This window comes from Molothrus aeneus, chromosome 4 (assembly GCF_037042795.1).
Source record: "Molothrus aeneus isolate 106 chromosome 4, BPBGC_Maene_1.0, whole genome shotgun sequence".
Lineage (NCBI taxonomy): Eukaryota > Metazoa > Chordata > Aves > Passeriformes > Icteridae > Molothrus > Molothrus aeneus.
The window spans coordinates 34,842,087-34,865,438 of record NC_089649.1 but is presented as its reverse complement, the minus strand read 5'-3'; the positions used below and the strand labels follow the sequence as shown (position 1 = coordinate 34,865,438).

Here is a 23,352-nt window from a genome sequence, read left to right as displayed (position 1 = left end):
TTGACTGCACATCTCTTTCTGATACCTACTTCTGTTGGCTTCTGTACAAACTGCCAGTACTTTACAGCACTTCAGCCAGTCTGCTGCTAATCTGCTGCTCTTGGTGCTACAGATGCTCTCTTTGGTCTGGTGTGCTTTTTCTGCCTTTGCTATTTCTGGTCAAAGAATCCATCCTTTCCATCACCAAGTGGCTGTAGAGTCACCTGTTTGCCGTTATGTGCTCACAGGTTTGGCTTGTGAAACTCCATTCGAAGTATAAACTTCCATCATGTTGTTGAAATACTTTTGCTGGCAATCCTAATTCCTCTTTTCCTTAGCATAGGAAAGCAGGCTAAGTGTTCATGATTATCTGCCTAAATTACACCTCTGACCCCTTCTGGTAGGGCTTGGATTAGTATTGCCTTAATGAACATAGAAATGAAAAGACAAAAAATGTCTTGGGTGTCTCAGCCTCATCTGCAGTAAGGTGTAAAAATACCTGTGCTGCAGGTTTATAGTAGTTTGCTAAGGAATTTTTCTATTCCTTGGCAACTGTAATTTTGTAATTCCTTTATACAGCAGGTATTTATTTCTCAGGACATTTGTTGAGTTCTGAAGGCATACCTAAGCAGTGCAGCTGAATTAAATAAATTTTAAAAGCTGTGGAACATATATGTTTGTATTATTATGTTGGGGTTTTGTGGGGGTCGGGGGATTTTTTTTAGCATAATTTGAAAAGTTCTATTTAGCACCCTGGAAAAAACCTTAAACAACTCTGCATTTTGTTTTTCAGTGTGCAGTGACCTGGAATTCAGGGAAGTTGCAAACAGATTGAGAGACTGGTTTAAGGCACTTCATGAAAGTGGAATTCAGAATAAGAAGACTAGGATTGTTCAGAGGCCTGAAAGAAGCAGTAAGTGATTTCTGTTTGTCTTATTTGATGTTTTCTTTGATCCTTTTCTGTTCTTTTGTTTTTCCATTGGTAAGACCTGCCATATTCTCGTGTGCTTTAGATAGACATGCACATATAGTGTACAAAACTATAACTTTGGGCTCTTCTGGAGCTGGTGTCCTATTTATGGCTTGGTTCTAATACAAGATGCTCACTTCAGACTTTCAATATCATTTGGCAGGACAGCTATCATTCACAATGCTTTCATTTGTGAATGCCATCAAATTAAAAGAAAATAAAGGGGCTTAAATTATGTGTGACCCATCTTTGCTAGTTGATGTCAATGTATGTACTGGTACTGAAAAACAGATGGAAAAGAAGTTTGTAAGTAAAAAGGAATTTTTAAGGTTATACTTGAAATTGGAAAAGACTCAGGAGTACTAATGAAATGGAAACAGTAGGGGCATAATTTGTTTTTAACCCCCTCAAATATTTAAATATAATTTTTTGTTGTGGAAAATAGTTACAATTTAAAATGTAATCATCAAAGGGCTAATTTAGAAGAGCAGTTGAAGTGTGCATTAATAGTTCCAAAAGTAAAGTCCTACTGGGAGGGGAGGGAAATAGGATTTCATAAACCAGAAAGCTCTAGCTTTTATTAGTAAGAAGGACAAGCTATGAATTCTTCCAGAGTATGTTTCACAGAACTTAGCCACCACTGGCTTCTTACCTTACTTATTTTACGTTTAGCTTTTTAAATATTTGAGAATTTTTTTAGATTTTGATTGTTTCAATTTGTAGCATTACTTTTTCTTTTACTTTTCAAGAAATCCATTAATTTCACATAATTGGCAATGTCATTTCATTGTGTGATTTTTTTCATGCTAAGAAAATGTGAATAATTCTGTAAAACAGAATTAATTAAAGATGATTCTGTCTTATCTGGGAATAGTTTTCTTAACATTGAGAAAAATTGTTTCTGAGGTACAGTGGTAATACAGTAGTGTGTTGCAGTGTGTCCCATTTGCTGTCACCTATCCCATCCCCCTTAGGTACGCCAACCTTTCCCCCTCCCCCTGTGCCCTCCTGCCTGGCACCTTCCAGCAAGGTGTTGAGTGATTGGCAGATGCCCCCCAGGTCTGGGCTCATTGGTTTGTCCCAGCATCCACATCCCCTGACCCTTCCCTTGCTCACACCTGGTTGGCCCTCACCTGTCCGTCCCCTCCCCCTGTCCCCGGGGCTAAAAAGAACACGAGACCATGCGGTCGGGGTCTCTGCCGTGGGTCTGTCTCTGCCTGTCTGGCTGGAGCTGATACCACATTCAGAAATCTACCATGCTACAATAAAACTCTGGATCTAAGCTACACGGCAGAACCCGCTCCTTTTCTCTTCACTGTTGTCTGAATCTTTTCCACCAAAGGTAAACTGAGTTCCTATTTTGCCTGGACTTGTTCTGAGCGCCCAGCTGCAGCACCCAGCCAGCCAAAGGCATCACTGGGGTGAAAAACGCCACAGCTGCCACCTTTGGTCCAGCAGCGAGGACAGACGAAGCCAGGCAGGACACACCCTGAAACATTCGGGGCTTAATATTTAATAGTAGTGCCACTTTTTATTAGTATTAAAAAAAAATGACATTTAAACCTATATATTTCCAATTCACATTCTGGTTGGTGCCCATAACCGGCATGTGATCTGCTTCTCATGCAGTAGTGAAAACAATAGAAATAGAAATTTTGCAGTCCTTAAGTAAGAATTTACATTTTTTTTAGCTATAGAGTATCTAATCATGTAGGTTAGTGCATTGCTCAGTTGAAGGTAAACTACTGAAATATCATGTAGGGTCCTGTTTCCTGCTGAATGCTTACTTTGAAATTTGGGCAATGATAAAGGAGCAACTGCAGAGCTGTTAAGTATTATGTCCTGCATAAATAACAAGTCAGTATTTCAAGAAATTTGGTTCCATATAATGCAAGAAAGTCAAGTTCATAATTAATGCTTTGAATACAGTGAGATGTAGTGCAAACACAAAATTCCTCAAAAAGTGAGATTGTTCCTTTAGCTTTTTTTCCTTAAGCACACAGGTGGTTTTGATATGACCTGCAATCTCTACTTGAAACAGGCATTTGTACCATGATGTGTATGTGGACATAATACAGTCATATTTGTTATGTCACCAGTTTGTTTGCAAATTTTTACTTTACAATAGCAAGCAAAGACTATATTTAGACTTAAGATCCAAGATTTTAATATGTGAGGCTAAAAATGCAAGAATCTTATGGATTTTTGGACAATCAATTTGGAAGCCTTCAAAGTCATAACATTCTCTCTTTTAGCATTGTACAGAATCTGCACATATTGTAGGAGGTACATGAAATTTTAGGCACAATTTAGATTGCATGCTATTCTACCATTTTTAGAGAGATAGAATCAAGAATTGATTTGGATGGCTAAGAATAGTTTTTGCAAGACTCTTTTTCATCAACATGTAAAAGATTATAGTCTCTGTGGAAAATTCTGTTTCCTGCATATTACTGACTTTCAGTTACATGTCAACATCATTCTGTCATAAATGTTTGACTTAGGTTTTTATCATGGTACCAGAATTTGGAATGTGGTACTAAGTATTAATTTATTACTGGTTCTAAATTTGTTCGAAGTTTGATGATAGGCTTTGAGATGTTTATTTTCTTTTTACTAAAATAAAACAAATCAAGTTTTACAAAATGGTTACATGTGAGGCATTCAGTTTGTCCTAAATGTTCTGAATATTTTCTTCTTTTTCTTTTCAAAAAAGAGGTATTCAACAAATGCCTCCATTGTTTCACATTTGAACAGTAACTGTTCAGTGGGTCATGTTTCAGTACTGTGGTCAGTTACTCAAATTGGATATAGCTAATTGTGAAAAAATACTGGGTTTAGATATTAAACATCCTATTTGTGCAGTATTGATTTTATAAATAGCCAATATTTATATGTAATAATTTGCAATAATTTGACAGACTACTGCGGGAAGGCAGTCCATCTATAGACAGGAAGCAATTGAATGAGTGTATGTTCAGTAGTAGTTTTTTTTCACTTGTAGATTTGGGAATGTACAATTTTTTTTAAAACTGGTTTTACTAGTGCTGTATTTTTTTCCTGTTGTGTCAATTTCTGTACTTCAAAATTTCTCATTTAAGACAGCAAAATACATACTGCGTTTTATGAGAAATGAACGTCTGTTGTTTAGAAGAAAATATTGTGTCACTATTTTATGTGTTTACATAAAATAATGTTTACAGTTTTTACACTTAAAGTGTTTACACTTTTTTATGTGTTTACAGGCATATGTCCCAGTAAACACATAAAAACCCATGAAATATAACAACCATTTAACATAGTAATGTCCTTTCTAATACCATTTAAAAGTTCTTAAAACTGTTATTGCAGAGCAAAGTCCCTCAATGTCTGTTTCCAAAGTCCTAAGAGGTCGAAGACATCAGGCCTGTTGTTATCTAAGTATATCAGGGCATCCAGCCATATTGATATCTTAGTGTACCAGGGCTGTCCAGTCCCTGTTTTGGAGATGCCTGAAAGCTACAGCTACAAATAAAACTTGCAAAGAACTTCTTATCATGCATAGTGTCTTTGCACTTAGCACATGAGACTTGGTGGTCTGAGCAGACCCTTTCAGAGTCCCATGTAACAGATCCCTGGAGTTGTTCAGCTCCCTTGGGGAGTTAAAAATCTGTTTTGTCACCCTTCTCCCCTAGGCTTTCCTGTATTCTTATCATGAAGTTCCTTCCTCACTGAAAAACCATTCTGCATTCAAAGAAGCAGTTTGTGGCATCATCTCTGGTTGTCTGTTTGTATATAGTTTTTTTTTCATATTCCAATCACTCTGGTGGCATTTAGTATGGGATATATTAAAAGACTTGAGCACAGTCCTTCTGACCAAGGCAGATGTGGTGAAAGTTTGGAGTTGCTCTAGTTATTAAATTATCCACTTTGTTCCCTACAATCATTAATATACCTAAACAAACCAAACAGTAGTGTTCTGCTAGAGCCATCAATATGCTGCTAAAAAGTTAAAAATGTCAGGTGCCTATATTGCTGTGTTTTTAGAAGAGTAAGGTAATTTTGTCTTACTTAAACTTTTTTCCAAAGCAGAATGTAATTGAGAGTAGGATGTTTCAAAAAATAATAGGGTATTATTTCCAAAATCTCTTTTGGGTTCAGATGTGATCAAATGTAATATATCTAAAAGTATCAATAATATGGATGCTACATATACACTTAAATCTTTTCCTCAGGCCATTTATGGTCTAAATAGATGACACAAAGGGGAAAAGCATATTTGACCCCCATACTACAATAATACCCCCATTATTTTTCACTTGTGGGTCAGAATATGCAGAGTTAAAAAATCAAGTGGCATTTTATACAACTGTTTAAAATCCATTGAAATATTCATTCTATTTCTATATTAATTTTGTGTTCTAGAACACAAAATTAGTGCATCATATGTAAAGCACAAACAATACCATAGTCCCACAGATATTTCTGCTAACAGGCAGTCTATTTCTGAATAATACTTGTGCACCTTCTTGTGTTAGAATATGAAAAACCCGAGGCCAAAAGTAATAAAAAGAGAATCTTCTTATGGTTTGGAAATATCATTATTTGAAGTCTAATACATTAATAATTTTGAAAATAACTTTAAAAATCAAGAATTCTGAAAGAAAATTAATTTTAAGTGGCTTTTCTGGAACTAGTATAGGAAGGTACTATTACAGTAAAATTAACAAATTTCCATAAAAAATTATGGGAGGAAAAGACTCATTTTGTAAAGAAAAGTAAATAAAATAAGCAACTTCCAATTTTTGCTTGAAGATTTTCATTTCATTCTGACTATTGTAAATTCCTTACTTATGAAGAGACAAACTGATACTATGCAGTGCTAAATTATATTTCCCTGATCTTCACTGCCAAAGCATATTTGAAAACCATGAGGTGCAGATAGAACTCATGAGAACAATTGGGTTTTCCTTACTCCTAGAGTAAGGAAAGAATTCCTAGGATTGTGATGTTAAACAGTATTTTGGTGTCTTCACAACACTGATGGCTTGAGAATTTGTCTAATTCATGAGATTATTTCAGAAAATGTTCCATAAAGCTGAACTGCAGAGTTGAACAGGCTGCCAACCTTGAACCATAGTTCTAGTTTGCTAGAAAGGAAAAGTCCTTCCAGTGAATTTCTGCATGTGTCAGGGTAGCTCATGCAAAGGCATCCTCAATGGAAGAGTCTGGAAGAAGAAATCCAGCCTAGAATTAATTCTGAACAGGAATTTTAATGAATACATCTCTACTTAAATTTAATTCTCTAAATGTACCACATCGGGTGTTGCTGACTGAAATTGGTTTTGACTCAATCTTTTGTACTCAACTATCCTTATATACAGTGAAACATGTGGGTCTTTATTATTTTATTTTGTTTTCAGTTATCTGCTTTCCTCTAACAGTCACTGCTGTTAATAAAATGGTAAGTCTGGTGTCCCAAGTAACAAATTTCATCTGATCCATCAATCTATTAGGAAACATAGTTTCTAGGAAAAGGATTAGTGTTGCTTTCCCACCCCCGCCCCCACATCCATATAAAATTCTTTAAAACACCGGAAGAGACTTCAGAATGCAAACTTTCACAGGAGTGTTGCAGTTGTACTTTATTTCTTTCCTCTTGTACCTTTTGTTGTGACATGAGAGTCAGTGTTCCTAGGTTTATCAAAATACCTTTGGTACCTTCCCCATGTTCCCCAGGGCCAGGAGTTGGCCTTTGGTGATTCTTATGGGTCCCTTCCAGCTCAGGATATTCTGGGATTCTGTGTCCTGCCCTAACCTGGGCTCTGCTCGTGTCTGTGTAACCACAGTCATCAGGAATGTTTTACAGCCTGAGACAGGGGACACAATTATGCCTGATTCTGTCTCCTGGCTCTTGTGGAGCCAGATGAAGCTCACCAAGATCACCACTTTTGTGATCAAGTACAAAAGCATTCACCGCTGCTTTGTCCTCTTTATTTTAGTCTTTCCTGCTGTGCTCTGTCCTGATTGCATTAGGAAGGGAAACCTTTTCCCAGCTTGTGCACAGTAGGTCTCAGCTGTGAGATGCTGTTCACTGAAGGTTTTCTACTAACATTACAAAAGAAAACTTTCTTGCTATGCAGCTTGCACACTGAACAGGTAAAATGGATGGTCTAGATACCAGCCAGGAGTCTGGCAAAGAGAGCATGTGTGTTTATTCACATGTGTGATTTGCCTGAGACTTTTATTGCTTCAGACAGCACACTGGTATTGGAAAAAAAATTGTGCATTTCTTGGCACATTAGATAAAAAATTTCTATATAATGCAATATGTGAGCCCTGTGAGTGTATATGCTGTTCTGATTTCCACATGGTTTCAGAAGCTGTCTTCCTCAATGTACACATTTCTTATGTGCTTAATAAGCAGGCAAATGGTAGTTTTGCCTTGGAAAGCGGGTAAGAGTTGAAATTCTCCCCAGAGAAATAAGCAGAAAGAGGAGCATTTCTGTTAGTTCCTTTTGAGCAAATGTTTTGAATGCCCAGTATGTAAGCCATGGAGGAAGGTTATATTTCTTAATAGCATTTCCCTTGGGATTGTTTTGACCAGGAAAAGAGTATGAGCTGGTACATTTTTTAGATAGTGTTCAGAAATAGCTGCATAAAAGTTCACTTCATTATGGTATATGGAAATAGATTTTGAGTAAGTGGTTAAAATAAAAATCATCTTTCATAATTTAGTCATCTGAGCAGCAGTTTTTGCACTCCTTGGCATAATGTCCTGCTACTTAATCATCAAGAATAAATTACTATCATTCAATTATACTAATTATTCCTTAGGTTCTGCTTATTGCTTTCTGTTCCAGCTGTGAAAAATGTGTCAAACCAGCATTCTAGGTGGTGTTCCAAGTGATAATATATGTAGTATGTGGTTTGGGCAGTAATTTCCTAGGTCTCGGTCACCAGGTGATTTTTTGTTTCTTAGTTCTGTATCAGCTGATGCCTTCATGTGTCAAACCATGTTAGCAGATATTGAACTCTAGATATCAAGGCTTTTCTGACTCTTTTACCCAAGTATATCACCTTCAAGATGTATTATTTCATCAATATTATAATAGAGGAAGCAAGTCATTGTTGAGAGAAAGTACTTCTGATAATTTTAAGTTTGGACAGTTCAGTAAAAGTTCTTTTAAAATGAGCCAAGAATTTTAGCACTATAATCTCTAAAAGAGTTGGTAATGTGTATATAGACCTGAAGTGATGATCTTTTTGTGGTGTAGTACCTCTGGATGAGGAGGAGTGCTCTATTTTATATCAAACAAAGCTGCTTCTATCTCTATCAACACCTGACTGGTTTACCTCTGAAATACTTGAGCCATTTTTATTTATTTTATTTGTTTGAGCAAAACTAATATTTTACTTAGGTTTCAGACATTTCTCTATTGCAGTGACTGATGGTTGTGAAAGACTTTTGGCTTGATCAAACAAGACCAATGAAAACTAAGAAAAAATGTGTTTTTTCTCTATTTACCACACTAAAATTGTATATACTAGACAAGAGGAAGAACAAAAAACTAGTAATAAAAACAAATATTCCTGGACTGTAAATGAGAATACAAACTACTTCAGAGTTGAATTCTAAAAAAGAAGCATAAATACTTTCAAGATAAAACATAATCACTTTTAGAAGTTATTAAATCATACAGTTATTTAGTAGAAAGACTCCATGATCCACAGTTTTTTCCTCCAGTATCTGATGCTATTTAGCAGATAGGTTATGAGAGTTTTAATAAATGTAAGCTTTTCTTACATAAAATATTATTGTTTGAAGTAGGTTTATTAGTACTGGTGTACCAAAATAATATATTCCTATCTTCTTGGAAGAGTATGTCATGAATATCAGACTTGATACTCTATATTTAAATAATCAGCTGTAGTTACGTTGAACTTTCACAGGATTTATTGAAAATATTAGAACATAATAACACTTTTCTGGTGCTATCCTGTTGGTATCAGTGATCTGTAATAAAATGATCTGCCTTTTAATTATATTGCTGACTCCAATGCAAATTTTTTAATTGCAAGCTTTGTCCTTAATTATGAAACATGTAAAAGAGAAGATGCTGGTGGGACATCACTTTTTAAAAAATCTAAAAGCTATATAGAAAGAAGTGAGAAAAAAAATTGAGGAATGGAAGCAAAGGATGAGCTCCAGTCACAGGCTAATGATAGTTAAGGAAATCAAGAAAAAGACAGGGAAAAAATTTTGTGCAGTTGTACAATATTGTTCCAACCTTAATTTAGTGCTGTGTACACCTTTGAAATGTTCATTTCTCTTTCACTGTTCTTCAAATGAATTTATTTCTTCTTAGAGAAGAATTTGAAACTGACTGAGGAGCTGGACTCGATCATTGTGGGTCTCCTCCAACTTAGCTTATTCTGTCAAATAAGCAGATGTTGGGAAGGTTTCCGCTTTTTCTTAGTATAGTTTATTAAAAACATAAAACTGTCTTTGAGTATCCTAAAATACAAATATTTTACAATGTGATCTTTGCCAACATGAACCACAGATGCTAATTTAAAAACATTTTGTCCCAAGCTGAAGGTGATGCCTCTTTCAATAAACTTAAGCTGGAATCTCCACACACAGATGTATTGTCTTCAATTGCTTTGACCCACAAAGTCTATCCTTAAATACACCTTTAAAGTGTCTTTTATCCTCAAGTCCCTTCTAGTTGGCATCTTACTAATTAAAATCATAGTTGCTCTATTTCTGCTCTGTCTATTAGATTTGGGTGAGCTGGCCAGAGTGCTAAATTCAGAAAAAATTTGTGAGTGCAAGAATAATTTCTCCTGTCATGCAGGTGCACAAAAGGCAGGATAGGCAGAAGTATGTTTCATGTTGACCTCTTTTGGTAACCAAGGTCATGAGGAGCTAAAAGCAGAATTAAGAGAGAAAGTGTTAAGAGGCCTTCAGGAACAGAACCTAACAGGTAAATAATGTTACACTGAACATTAATCCTTAGAAAAAAATGTTTTAAGATGGAGGAATCTTCCAGATTTTTTCTAATCAGAGACACCTTGGAATAATTCTGATACCTTTTACAGATGAGGTTGCATAAGACATTTACTCTATATCCTTATTCATTCAGTTGGGTCCTGTATCTCACTGCTCTTTGTAATCCACAGAAAAAATAGTAAGTTTTGTGCTGATGTTTTATCAGGGGCTGAAGACAAAGGAAAAGAGATCTTTGGCTGAATGCTGGGGTATGTTTTTAAATTGTGTTAAATACATGAAAACTTCATAAATAGGAAATGGCTCGCTTAAATTTTTTTGCTTTGTTTTTGTCTTCTTTCTATCAAACAAAAATCATAATTAATGCAACAGATCATCAGGGAACTAGCAAAATCGAGATCACCCTGATGAAAAATCATAGTTAATTTAAAATTTCTGAGGAAAGGGTTTTTATGTGTTTGTCTGACTTGCACAGGGAGTTTTGATGGTATCAGATTTCTTTTCCTTTCTGAAATGGTCATTCTACCACAGAATAGGCATTTCCACGTATAGGTATCTATCTAAAAGGACATCTAATGACTTCTAAATGCAATTACTGGATTAAACCTGTTTTGCAGTATAGAAGCACTTTTCTGATTTTTTTACCGTTGTCAGAACAAAAAAGGCAGACAGGCTTGATTTTCAACAGCAGTAGAAACTGGGAATTCCTGTGGGCTCTCATGTCAACTTTTCTATAGCCATCTCTACCAATCAAATTTTTTAGTGCTCAGTTTTAACTTTAACTTAAAGAAGAATTAACTTTTGAGAAGAATTATGTTTAGTGGCACTAAATCTTGCTCTGTATTAGGGTGTGTACTCAACTGCCTGGCCACACAGGCCTGTGGCATGATCCACAGGGCATGAAGCAGAAAAAGTGTGTGTTTGTATCATCTGCAGGTCACAGCTTCGACACAGGCAAGAGGCTTGGTGGTTTCTGCATTTCCCTTTCATGTCCATAGGCAAGTCTGCATGTACTTTAAAGTTTATGCAGGAAACATAAATAGGAGGTGTGAGGTCTGGCTACAGGAATAATTAACTCAGCCTGTTCCATTTGGCCATTTTTTAAAGCAGTGTTTTAGGAAGATGGAAGTTGTATAGGTAAGTATGATACTAGTAGCTTGCTGCTGTTAGCAATCATCTTTTACATGGCCTCCTTCAAGACAGAAAGTACACCATTTAAAGATAAAACACAATTTTCAAAGCATTGCTGAGACTGACTATTATGTTACTTTTTCATAGATATAAATGTATGTTATCAGAACAAAAAAATAAAAAAAAAATCCAAGCAGGGATTCCAAGAAGTTACCCGGAATTTATTCTCTTCTTAGCTCTGTAAGCTTTGCAAACCACTTAATTTTCATTCTCCTGATTTGTAATATCACTTAAATTCCTCATTAGTTTTTTTTCCAGGAAATGATTATCCGTCATTTATTACTGTACATAATGTGTGTGCTATATATATAACATTTGACATGAAAACTCATATTTCTAAATGTTTTGAGGCTGACTCTAGGATTGATTTTTTTAGCAGATTAATTTAGTGTCTTTAAAATTGAATCTGACATATAATTTCTATGTGCATTTCAATAGCATATACTATTTGTGTCAGCTATGTACCACCAGAGCTATTTCCATGATGCAGCATTCTTTTGTGGTGGCTGCAGCAGCTTTCCTCCTATATAATTTAAAATTATTTCCTTCTATATAATTAATTATTTCGTCTTATATAATATAAAATAAGCAGCTGCTCCAGCTTTCCTCCTATATAATTTTTGATTATTTTTGTTTTGTCTCTTAGGATTTGATACCAGCATTTTGCCAATTTGCAAAGACTCCCTGGGCTGGATGTTTAATAGGCTGGATACGAACTATGACCTGTTGTTGGACCAGTCAGAACTTGGAAGCATTTACCTTGACAAGAACGAGCCATGCACCAGGGCATTCTTCAATTCTTGTGACACATACAAAGACAGTTTGATATCTAACAATGAGTGGTGCTACTGCTTCCAAAGACAGCAAGGTAAGAGATGAGATCAACCTGCATATGTGTTTGTCTGACCTTTTTGTTGGGCTTTATCTTTTTTTTAACATACTAAGAAGTTTACAGTGAACTACAAGTCTTAAATGCTGTGCAATGAATTTGTGTTAAGGTTTGTGACATATGGTGAATACCTAAAATGAAATAAAAAACCCCAAACAAACAAAGTAGCCAAACGACTCAAGCTAAATAGAAAGGCTTGCTAGAAATTCAAGGATTCTAAATAAAGTGCAACACTGCCACTAATGCTTTTACAGCTATATTGTTCCTCGTGCCAAAATTTAGTATGTATGTGGAGGGAAAGAGGTGAAAATAAAGAACAGTTTACTGAAATTATTTCTTTCCCAGTCTACTTTGCCTACATTATAAAATAAACTTTTTTATTACTAATGTAGGGTATCTTAATGTTCAGTGAGCCTAGTAAAATAGCTGAATGAACATTATGGATAAAGTTATTTCCAGGCATTTAGACCTAAAACCAGTTGGTTTTTATTGCCTAATTGAATCTCTTGTTAATGTCCTGATGTGATTTTGGTTAGACAAATAAACACAACCTATAGCCATTATTTTCCTGAGGAATATATAACAATTTTAGTCATAGGTGAAGCATCATGTAAATTATATAGTCAAGCTAGTTGTAATGTATCAAAGAATTCACTCATTGAATATTGTCTGCAATTGGTCAGAATAACCCCTGCATTTTCCTTACTAACATGAGGGAGTTTTTCTAAAGGATAAACAGCAACTAGGCTTCAAATTTCTACTGCTGATAGAGGAGATAAAACTGATTTGGTGGAAAGTCTGCTTAGCTAATTCAGCGTTTTTTAAAGTTTTAGTATCAGTTTTTAATTCTCACTTGTACCCTTAAAACTCTCATGATAAATTCGCATTAGCATTCAACATTTATGGTTTCATTCTGATTTCTGTGGAAATAAAGGTTTTTATCATGCTACATCTGCCCGTTGTAAATCTAAGTAAAAATAAAGCTGTACTTCTGAAGATAAGCATTAAATAGCAGATATATTTTCTTTGGTAACTTTCTTATTAAAAGGTTAACATTTAAACATTCAAAACACCTTGTTTGTTTAATAGTGTAACATTAACTTTTGTGTGATTTTTTTATAAGCACGTATGTACTGCTAGCAACACTAGCAAATTAACAATAACCCATCCTAGAAGTAATGTAGCTCTTAAAGAACATAACATTTTGTTCATTTGTCTATAAAATAAAAATAAAAAATAAAAAAACCCCACCACAATAATTTCAGTTTAATATATAAGTACCCTTAGTCTTTGGAGGGCAGCATAATCCTTTCCTATTGCCACAGGAAGTACAGATAATTATATGTGGCCTACTGTGGTCCAAGTTTTTTCCACCAATTTCATATAATGGCATAACCAAATTAAGAAAACCATTCCACAGATCAGTTTCAAGTAGTTTTGCATTTTCTTATGTAATAAACACATTTTGTGCATAATTTTTGCTCAGTGTGCTGTTAGAACCTGAGGATGGTAAAGACTGATCTAAACACTAGGGAATTTTATTAATGGTACCCCAACAGATCCATCTTTCAGTGACACTGATTCTTCACATTGCAGAACTCAACATTATCAAGCTTTTCTTCCCCTTTTTACCAATTTCCTCGCTGTCTTGATAATGGTGCTGAAATAAGGTGCTGATTTCAAACAGATTAGATAGTCTTTGATAGCACAGTGTGTTTGAGTATATAGTAAAAAGATGTCTCCTAAACATTGTATATGAAGTGAAATCTGAGTTTCAGCATCCCTTGCACGTTAAACATGCACTTCATCATTCGAAATTAACAGTTATCAAAATCTGTATTCTCCATTTTTTGATGTAAGGAGAAAAAAAATCTTATTATCTTCTTTTGTCATGTCTTATTATTAGCTGTTGCACAACTGTCTGAGCCCTACTTCCTGTGTGTATTCGTGACCCATTGAATTCTCTAATTGGCATTGTTATGCTGAGCTGTGGAATATGTTCATGTCTGATTATGTTTTACTTGATGGAATGATCTAAATAAGGCCTTTAACTAAGCCTTTGCTATTAATAGCAAGGAGATGGAAAAGCTGAGAAATTCAGCAGCTTCTTTCTGATGTTTATTAAAATAAGCTGATATTAACAGAATGCTTCAAGCCATGTAGAGCAGTTCTCTGTATTCATTGAGCTTAGTGCTTTCTGGGTAGATCAGTGGTTTTACAGTACTCTTCTTGATTAATGTTGTTCTAAAGGGAATACAAAATTTAGTCAACCATATGTATCATACTGGGAATAGCAATTTCACTGTGCTTTTTAAAAGTACATAGTGTTAGCTTGAGTCATTACCTGAGAAGCCCTGTGGTCTTTGATCTTAGTTTTACCATGCAAGACTGTCAGCATTAGACAAATACTTGAAACTCTTCATTCTTTCTGTCCGCTTGATTACACTACACTTGACCTATTACTGAACATTGCTAACAACTCCTAGTCAATATAGGCAACTTTTTTATGAATCCTGAAGTCAGATCTTTCTTGTGGAGAAGATGATCTTCCTGTAGTAGTTGTCTCACTTTGATTAATGGTTAAACACTTAGGTATAGTCCAGTGATGCGCTTTGAATTTTTTCTTGCCCTTACTCTGTCTTAAATGTAGTTTAGTATTTCTGAGGTATATCCAAGGCATTGAAATGCATTTCTGCAATACATCAAAATCTGCACTGTGCCAGTGCTCTTTCTAAGTCTTTTTGTATGCTTTGGTCACTGTGGCCCTCTATTTTCAACAATCCATGCAAGTGTTTCAGCACCCATCTTCAGAACTTACTTCCTTAGTTGTTCAATGCTAACGTGACACTTCAGTGCTTAAATGCTGAAATGCTGAGGCCTTTGCAATGGTGGCCTTTTTATAGGCTGAATTTTTTTCTGCCAATAATTGACTGACTACTGCAGTCTTGTTTTGTGGCATCACTGATTCAGAGTAGGAGAGTAGCCAATTTTGCTGATAGTTTTAATGCTTAGCAGCAAAGTATTTCTTTACTACAGGCCTCTGCATGGATCTATTAGTCCAGCACTTCTCTAGGTGTGTTTTCTTAGAGGCCCTTCTGTCTGCCATACCTGGAAGACATCTTCGTCACTTTAAAAACAGTCCCTCTTATAGAAGACTGATAATTAACATGATTTATATTTGCCAGTCTTAAGATTGCAAGGACTTCAAATATATTTATAGATAGTTACAACTGAAGATGTAACATGCTTTTATCAAGATAAATGATGATCCTAAATGAGATCCCCTGGCAGACTTCTTGAACTGTTGTATTGATGTTTCAGATCCCTGAAGTACAAACCTCAGATGTCCAACAATTACAATGCTTGATGCCAAGTACAGGCAAGATGCCACTGCAGCCTTATCTGCAGTAGACCATAATCCAGAACTTAGGGGCTCTGCCAAATATTATCTACTTGATTGGTGAAAAATCACTGTTTTGTTCTTGAGTAAGAAGGAGAATCTCTGAAAGTTGGAGGCTCACTGTGTGAGTAATAGCTCCTTGAGACCTATCTGTTAAAAATAGTGGTCAAACCTACCGGTTTGACTCCAGTTGATCTGGTAATGTGCTATTTTGGTAAATCAAAGCTTAATTGTGCTAGCCTTGAAGCACTTCTTGACATGACTGGATATTGGTGTCTGAAGGGCTGGCGTTAGTAGTGTTGGATACTCTGGTGTGCAGCAGTGCTTTGAGCACTGACAAACTGTGAATGGCTGGTGCTGTGTGGTTCATGATTCACTCCTAGCCGTGCACTGGTGTTATCAGAAGAAAAATTCCGCCCACAGCTGCGAAAGCAGATTAAGGATGAAGATTGTTAGATACCTTATTTGTATACATATTTTCAGGCAGACTAATGTCAGATTCATTGCTATTTCAAGAGAAACTACAACCCTGATTTTTGTAAAGGATTTTTTTTCCTCCCCGAAAATTACTGTTTGGCTCAAGGAGTTGTCTGGTGATTGCTTTTTTATAAAAATAATTTCTGAAATCTTAAAAAAAAGCTTTACAAACTTAGGAGCTAACCTGCAAATAAAGAGGGAGGCATTATGATTTGGAAGGAAGACAGGAAAAAGAATGTGCTGTGAGCCAAAAGGGATTGGTTGAACTTGTAGCCTGCCATTCTCTTTGACAGTTTTAAGCACCAGAGTGATTTAGTATTGTTAAGAGTTTTTGCTGCTTTTGCGCTAAGAAGCAAAGCTTAAGTTTGAATCTTGAAGACTTCTGAGAAGAGTGTTTTGGGTAAGTAACTCCCTCTTGTTGCCTTGTTACCTCTTGGTTAATGGTATTCCTTTTTGTAATTGTGCCACCAAAGATTTATAGCTATAAAATAAGATTTTTTTTCTTTAGGCATCATGCATAATTTTTACATTTCCACATGTTAGTGCTCAAATATGCATATGTATGTTTCTAATTTAGGATTATTTTTCATGGATAAAAATGCATGTATTCTTCCTATTTGACTAGCTCTTCTTCGTCAGCATATTTCCCATCTCTTTTGTAGGAAAGAAGAGAATGGAATAGAATAGTTCTGTGACATTACCCGACCATTAACCTAACCCTGCCAAATCCACCCCGTTCCTAGATCCTTATAACCTGTAATATTTGTATGATAAATTACTGTAATTTATTAGATTAATGGTAGTAGAAAATACCTTTAGTTTAAGAGATAATCGGTCCTCAGAATGTTATAGCATTAAGACTTTAAATCATCAAATATTGGGAAAGACAGGAACCTTAGTTTTGAAAGGTAATGAAACTGTGAGCATGATCATCCTCAAAGTACTTCCTACAATGCAAAGAGTAAAACGTCATGTAGCCTCATAAAGTAGTCAAAAACTGAATTATTAAAATCCAATACCCACCCAGTGATGTCAAATCTCAGTGATTTTTCAAGAGCACACAGAGAAATTGGTTCATTGTCTGGAAAGACACATCCTAAAATTTCTTCTGGCATTAAGACTTCTGTTGACAGTGTTTTGAAAGTGGACCCTACCCTTAAGGCCTTCACTCTAAAAAGAATCATTACAGATTTAATGTGAAAAGCCAGGCCCACCAGAGTTGAGGCCACTGGAGACATTTGTGAGCTTCTTTAAATGTATTTCATATGTAAGTGTTATTTAAAATGTAAAAACAAGAGAAATGAACATCCTGCTGCCAGTAAGGGATTATTATTGTATACTAGTTTTTATTTACACTGTTAGATAATAGCAATGGTATGTTGGAATAACTAGGTTGTGCCAGCCAAGAGGCTCTGTGTTCACCAGAACTGTATTTTTGATCTCCACTTCATCTAGGCCTTTCTCAGCAGAGTGCCCTACGTACTGACTGAGTTCTGGTCTTCCATGTGCTCTGCATCAATGGGCTGGGCTAGTCTTACTCATTTTAAGCCAGCTTAGAACACCTTTTTCTATTTGCATGGAGAAAAAGGGATCCTTGAGTTAAGCACATGGCAAAGATGTATTATAAATGATCAGAGTCTGCTAAAATAGAAAATGCATTTAATATTCATGCAATGTAACATTTTGTCTGGGAATGGTGCAGGCTAAAGACACCTGTGAGTAAACTCAGTAATTTTATTGCTGGTTCAGAATGAGAAATGCCTGGTGCTAATAATGGTCTAATGTGGTATGCAGTGCCAGTGTTCAGAGATTAATTAGTGCTTTGCTGTCTTTGATTCTTTCACTTACTGAACAGTGATGTAAACACATTCACAACTTATTTTCTTCCCATTCATGGTGCATAATGCAACTTTCTTTTATGGACAGTAAAAAATTAAATTATTCAGAAGTAGAATTCAGTATTTCCAATATTCAGCTGTAGCTGAATAATGAAAAACTGAATTTTAATACATATTCTGCTTCTTAGAGCCATCTAAAGTTTGGCCTCCATTTTTAAGTTAGTTTGCTGCAGATGGGGCTTTGTACCTATGGGATCCAGTCTTACATTGTTGCCAGAGAATCATTGAATCTTGCAGACTTCAGTGAAGAAAAAGATTTTATTTTCTTAGTGTAGTATGTGAAATACAAAATTGGAACATGAATTCTAAAAAGGACAAAAGGGAGGAAATTAAAAGAGCTGTCCTGTTTTTAGCTAATACATGAGGCAAGCTTCACAGTTGCAGAGATTTTTATAGAGCAGTAAAGTAGGGTGTGATAGAGTTACTATTTTGGTCTAGCATTCCTCAATCCTCCAGACTAGTGACTAGATGCTCACTTGGAGATGAGTTAACTATGAGTGGTGTTCTGCACATATCCATGGTGCTGCGCAGATTCATAATTCTGAAATTGTAGCAAGCTGTGGTAATTCTTTTCTTTCAGATGTGTGTGTTTCATAAGATCAGTAATTAGAGTGACCTTACAACATAGCAAACTGTGAAAACGTAGTCATGTGCTTTCTGTCCTCGATACTTTGTAACCTGTTTAATATTTTTTTATGTCCTTTTAGACCCACCTTGCCAGACAGAACTCAGTAACATTCAGAAGCAGCAAGGAGGAAAGAAGCTCCTAGGTGAGCCATAGATCATTCTTTTGAAGGTTTTATTACTTACATAAATAACCCCAGTTAAACAGCAACACAAAATCAATATTAATCCAATGAAGATAGACCACAGTAAATCTCAGCAGCAAAATTTATGAAATTTTTGAAAGCTATTAAACTTGGTTTTATTACCTACCAAAATGTTACCTACCAAAAGCTCTTACTTCTGTTTTATTACCCTGATAGAAGGTACATTTTTACAGTACAGAGGGGACAGCACAAGGTACTCCTAAATGTAGTATTTCTGCTGATCCTTTAACTGTAATATTCTCTAAGTCATTGAAATCCTTGTTGTGAATCAGTTTATACTGCATCAATATTTCTGAAGTGTAACGTCTTCATTTACCACTAGCCACTGTGTGAAAGCTCTGTAGAACAAAAGGCTTGGCCTGAAGCAGTCAAAACTGTATTTCTCATAAGGATGGTTTCTAACAAGAACTATACACTTCAAATGCTTTCATATGAATTTTTTGTTGATTGTGGTCTCCACTTGGTCCAAGTGATAAACAGTGGATTATTCAGCTGTAGGCATGTCACTGCCTCACAAAATAAGCCCCTCTTGTACATATAAATGCAAATTTAGTATTAATTTTTTTACAGGTTTTTTTTTTGTGGTGTGTTCTGCTGCATTTGTCTTCTGTGGTGGAATAATTAAATATTAGCGTGTGGTGGTTTGTAAAATACATATTAAACACAAATAACTCCTTGTAGTAGATAGTTTGTTTGTCACAAAGTCTGGCCCTTACTATCCAGACTTGTTTGTACTCCACAGATATAGAACTTCCCAGTCAGGAACAGGTCCTACATTTGAGCCTTTTCACCAGTGAAAATCTGGACTGAGATATTCAGGGAGTAAGAAATACGTATCACAGGATCAACAAAAAAATTAAAGGAAGATTGCTCGCTTTATGTCATGAAATCAGTCCAAGACTGATATGTGATATTTACCCTCCCACATTTGATCCCTTCAGTCACTTTGAGTCAGCTGAATTTAGTACTAAAGTAGTCACTGCAGAATCTGAAATGGTGAAACAGGAAAAGGCATTTGCTTTCTGCTATAATTGTGACATTGGCCAAGACATGGACTTTAATATACTTATTCAACATATATATCTATATCTATCTTTCAGGGCAGTACATCCCCTTCTGTGATGAGGATGGGTACTACAAGCCAAGTCAGTGCCATGGAAGCCTAGGGCAGTGCTGGTGTGTGGACAGATACGGCAATGAGGTGTCAGGATCCAGAACAAATGGCGCAGCGGAATGTGGTACGTCAAGAACCTTCTGTGGTGTTTGGTTTAGAAGTGTTATTCCCTTTGATTGTCAGCCAGGTTAAATTTCTTCAGTGAGAAGTGTGAGACCCATTAAAGAAACTATATGGAATTTTATACAAAACCCAAAAAATATAATTTGTTATTGTTATTGCATTATTTTTTGGAACTCCTGTCACTGTGTCAGCTATTACTAGACCCCTTACACATGCTTGGCATAGTGTATATAAACCCAGGACATATTAATTTTCTAGAGCAGCGTTAGATAAGTCCCATAATGTTTCATTTAATTCCGTTGGGTAATCAGCATGCAAGTGAATTCGATTTGATTTTTTTTTCAGTTTATATTTGAGGGAATTGCCAATGTTTTTAGCACACTAAATCTTCCCTTATTTTTCCCTTCCCTACAGCATTGTGCAGCTTCTTCCAAGAATTCCCATGTCACCTTTATTTGATGTCCCAGATATAAAAGATGAAAAAAAAAAGTATTTTTCCTTTTTCTTTAAAAAAAAAGTCATTTATGACTCCTTTTCACTTGTTCTCCAAAAGAACATAGGCTGAAGCAGAGAGTAAATTGTATACAGTATTTGAGGTACAAGCTCAGGCCTATTGTCCATCTTATCCAGGATCATTTCTAGATAAATGGACAGTTTGGTATAATTCAAGATGATATGTAAGAAGTGAGCCATAGTCAGGGTATATTATTGCCATCTGTAAGTTGGACTTAAATTTTTTAAATTGTTCCTAGCACTCATTACAGTTCTACAAATCCATAACATTTGTCTCCTTTTGTTAACACTGAGAAATTAATTCAATATTGAGGTGGGTTTTTATGACAAAAGAATCTTCCTATTATTTATATTTTATTTTTATGTAACACTCTGTAGTTGTCCTGAAAGTAAATATTCTGATGTGCCTTTTGTATGATTATGTAAAATGTACTATAAATATGTAGTGTATCTTGCAAGTCTTTTCTATAACTATCATACCTTTTTAGCTATCGATTTAGAGACTTCAGGTGACTTTGCCTCTGGTGATTTCCATGAATGGACAGACGATGAAGATGATGAAGATGAAATAATGAACGATGAAGATGAAATTGAAGATGATGATGAAGATGAAGGGGATGATGATGATGACGATGACGATGATCATGATGGATATATTTGATGATATTAGGAGGTCCCTTTGTTGTACCTTTCTAAATTTCACAAGATGATATTTCATAAAATCCCTTTGCTCTCCAAGATCAAAAGGGTTCTAACAAATATGTATATTTTGTATGATTATTTCAAACATTGCAGCTGGAGTCATAGACTTTTTTTGTTTAAATAAGAATAATTATATCATGTGCTTTTGAGTTTTTAAATTCCGTTCTGCTGAAGAAAACACATTGGAATTCTAGCCTGAAGAAAAAAATGTTATGTGCTACTGAAAATATATATATGTGCAAAACACACTAAAAAGCCAACCAGTCTCTTCAAAATTCTGCTGAAAAAATATTTGCCCTTACTTGGAACTGTGCATGTCCTCCTCAGCTGACTTACCTTCAGCTCTGTCAGTGTTTTAGGCCCTGCAAATGTCCATTTAATGAATCAGAAATGTATTGCAGTAGAAAAACATTGATGCCCAAGTAGCATCTCAACCAGCCTTTAATTAACCAAAGGTATGGAGAAAAATCAGCAGGGAAAACTGTAGCAAAGTCCTCCTTTGCATTTGTAGTTATGTTTTTTATTGGGAAATGGCTAGATTATTGAAAGGATTTTTCAAAAGCAGTAGCATGGACAAGCACCAGTTCTGTAATTCTAAAATTTTCTTGTCCTTCCTTTTTTTGGTTTCATGTCAAGGTCATATAAGCTTTATCATTATTTACTGAATCATTGCTTCACTCTTTGTGGTTTCTCTGTATTTCTCTCTAATCAGACTAGGATAAAATATTTACATTGGGAAAAAAAGATTTGCTTAAAGTTTATTACCTTTATACATTACTGTATTTCAGAGTATTGTCACTTGCCCCAGGGTAGTTTTTAATAAATGTATAATGATGCTTTTTATTTTCTTATTTTGGGAAATAGTTTTGCTCTTTATCTTGATTCATGTTGTTTTCTGTTACTAGTGCAGAAACTTATAGAACGTATTGTAAAGGTGCCTTGCAAAATAGAACTAGAGAGGTTTTAGCATGCATACCAGTATAGGATGTTAGGCAATAGCTAAGCACACCCAATTACCAAAATAATACCAGTGTAGATACTGCTGCTGGATTGAAGAAAATGGATTATTTTAATTTTTTTTCCTATTATTATGTAATTACCATGTGGTCTAGATTATACTTATTGTGTAGAGTAGCACTCAAGATTTGACTGTAGAGAAAATTACTTTAATCACTGTATTTATGTTAGCATGTTAATTAATTGTGTAGACATTTTGGGACTCCACCATCTTCATTCATATCCTGTCTGTTTCTTTCTGCCCAGAATAAAATTGACATGACCTGCATAATGTGTTACTGCAGGCTGTATAATTTAAAAATGAGTCACTGATTTCCCATCATTAATAAAAGGAAAATCAGATTCTTATTTGAATTAATTTCTACACAGTAAATACTAAATCTAATGTTTATCTTATGTAATATTAAAAAGTATAATGCATTTTCTTTTTTACTGTTTCTGTATAGTTTGCAAAATAAAAACTCTTGTAACCAACCTTTGGCCAGCATAGCCCATCATTTTGACTTTTTACATAGTCTGAAATGTAGAATCAGGAAGAATTCATGTTTCAGATACATTTTACCTATTAAAATATGTATTTATTTGAATAAAGCCATTAATGTTTTATTTTCATTAAAAGTATTTGAATAGGGCAAAACACATAGGGAGCTTCTGATTTTCTGTGATTTCACTGATTTTTCTATAGCTTTGTTATGTACTTTTATGACATTGTCTTCATTTCATAGTAAAGAAAGAGAGACAGAGTTCTTCTTAAAGCTTGGTCATAATTTGTGAGGCATAGTTGTATTATTTTCTTAAATAAAGTCAGTTAAGAGTTTACCATTCTGATAGTGGGATTTTGTCAAAGAACAGTTTCTTATGACTGAAATTCACTGATATATAAACTGATTTTAAATAAAGAAGCTAAAGAAAAAGTGTTGTCATTATTGGCTGATGCAATAAGTACTGTTGTGGGGAATTTTTTTGCATGTGACAAGTGGTTATTAGATGACAAACTAAAAATGAATTTCATTAAAACTTTTGATACTAGAATTAAAGGGAATTCATAATGTGTTTTGTCTAAAGGGATTACAGTATGAAGACCTTTCTGAAAACAACTGTCATGCAGAAGAGCCTGAAAGATGTTTATATTCTTTCTTCCCTGAAAATTCCCCACTGAATTGAAAGAGGAGTATACATACATTTTAGTCCCTGAGTATTAATGCTACTTAGCATAAATTCAGAAGTAAGTCAAGATAGTTAAATTCACTAAAGAAC

General features: G+C 35.1%; 1 protein-coding gene across 2 annotated transcripts in view; it reads left to right on the top strand.

Moving 5' to 3' along the window:
* The window catches only part of SPOCK3 (SPARC (osteonectin), cwcv and kazal like domains proteoglycan 3), a 167,415-nt gene extending 144,406 nt beyond the window's left edge, over window positions 1–23,009 (top strand). For both annotated transcript variants that reach the window (XM_066548250.1, XM_066548252.1), the window contains 5 exons: window positions 773–892; window positions 11,779–12,000; window positions 18,504–18,566; window positions 19,727–19,864; window positions 20,865–23,009. In XM_066548250.1, the coding sequence (XP_066404347.1) occupies window positions 773–892; window positions 11,779–12,000; window positions 18,504–18,566; window positions 19,727–19,864; window positions 20,865–21,037 (716 nt within the window). In that variant the 3' untranslated portion in view covers window positions 21,038–23,009. The remainder of the gene's footprint in view (window positions 1–772; window positions 893–11,778; window positions 12,001–18,503; window positions 18,567–19,726; window positions 19,865–20,864) is intronic.
* The last annotated feature ends 343 nt before the right edge of the window (window positions 23,010–23,352 follow it).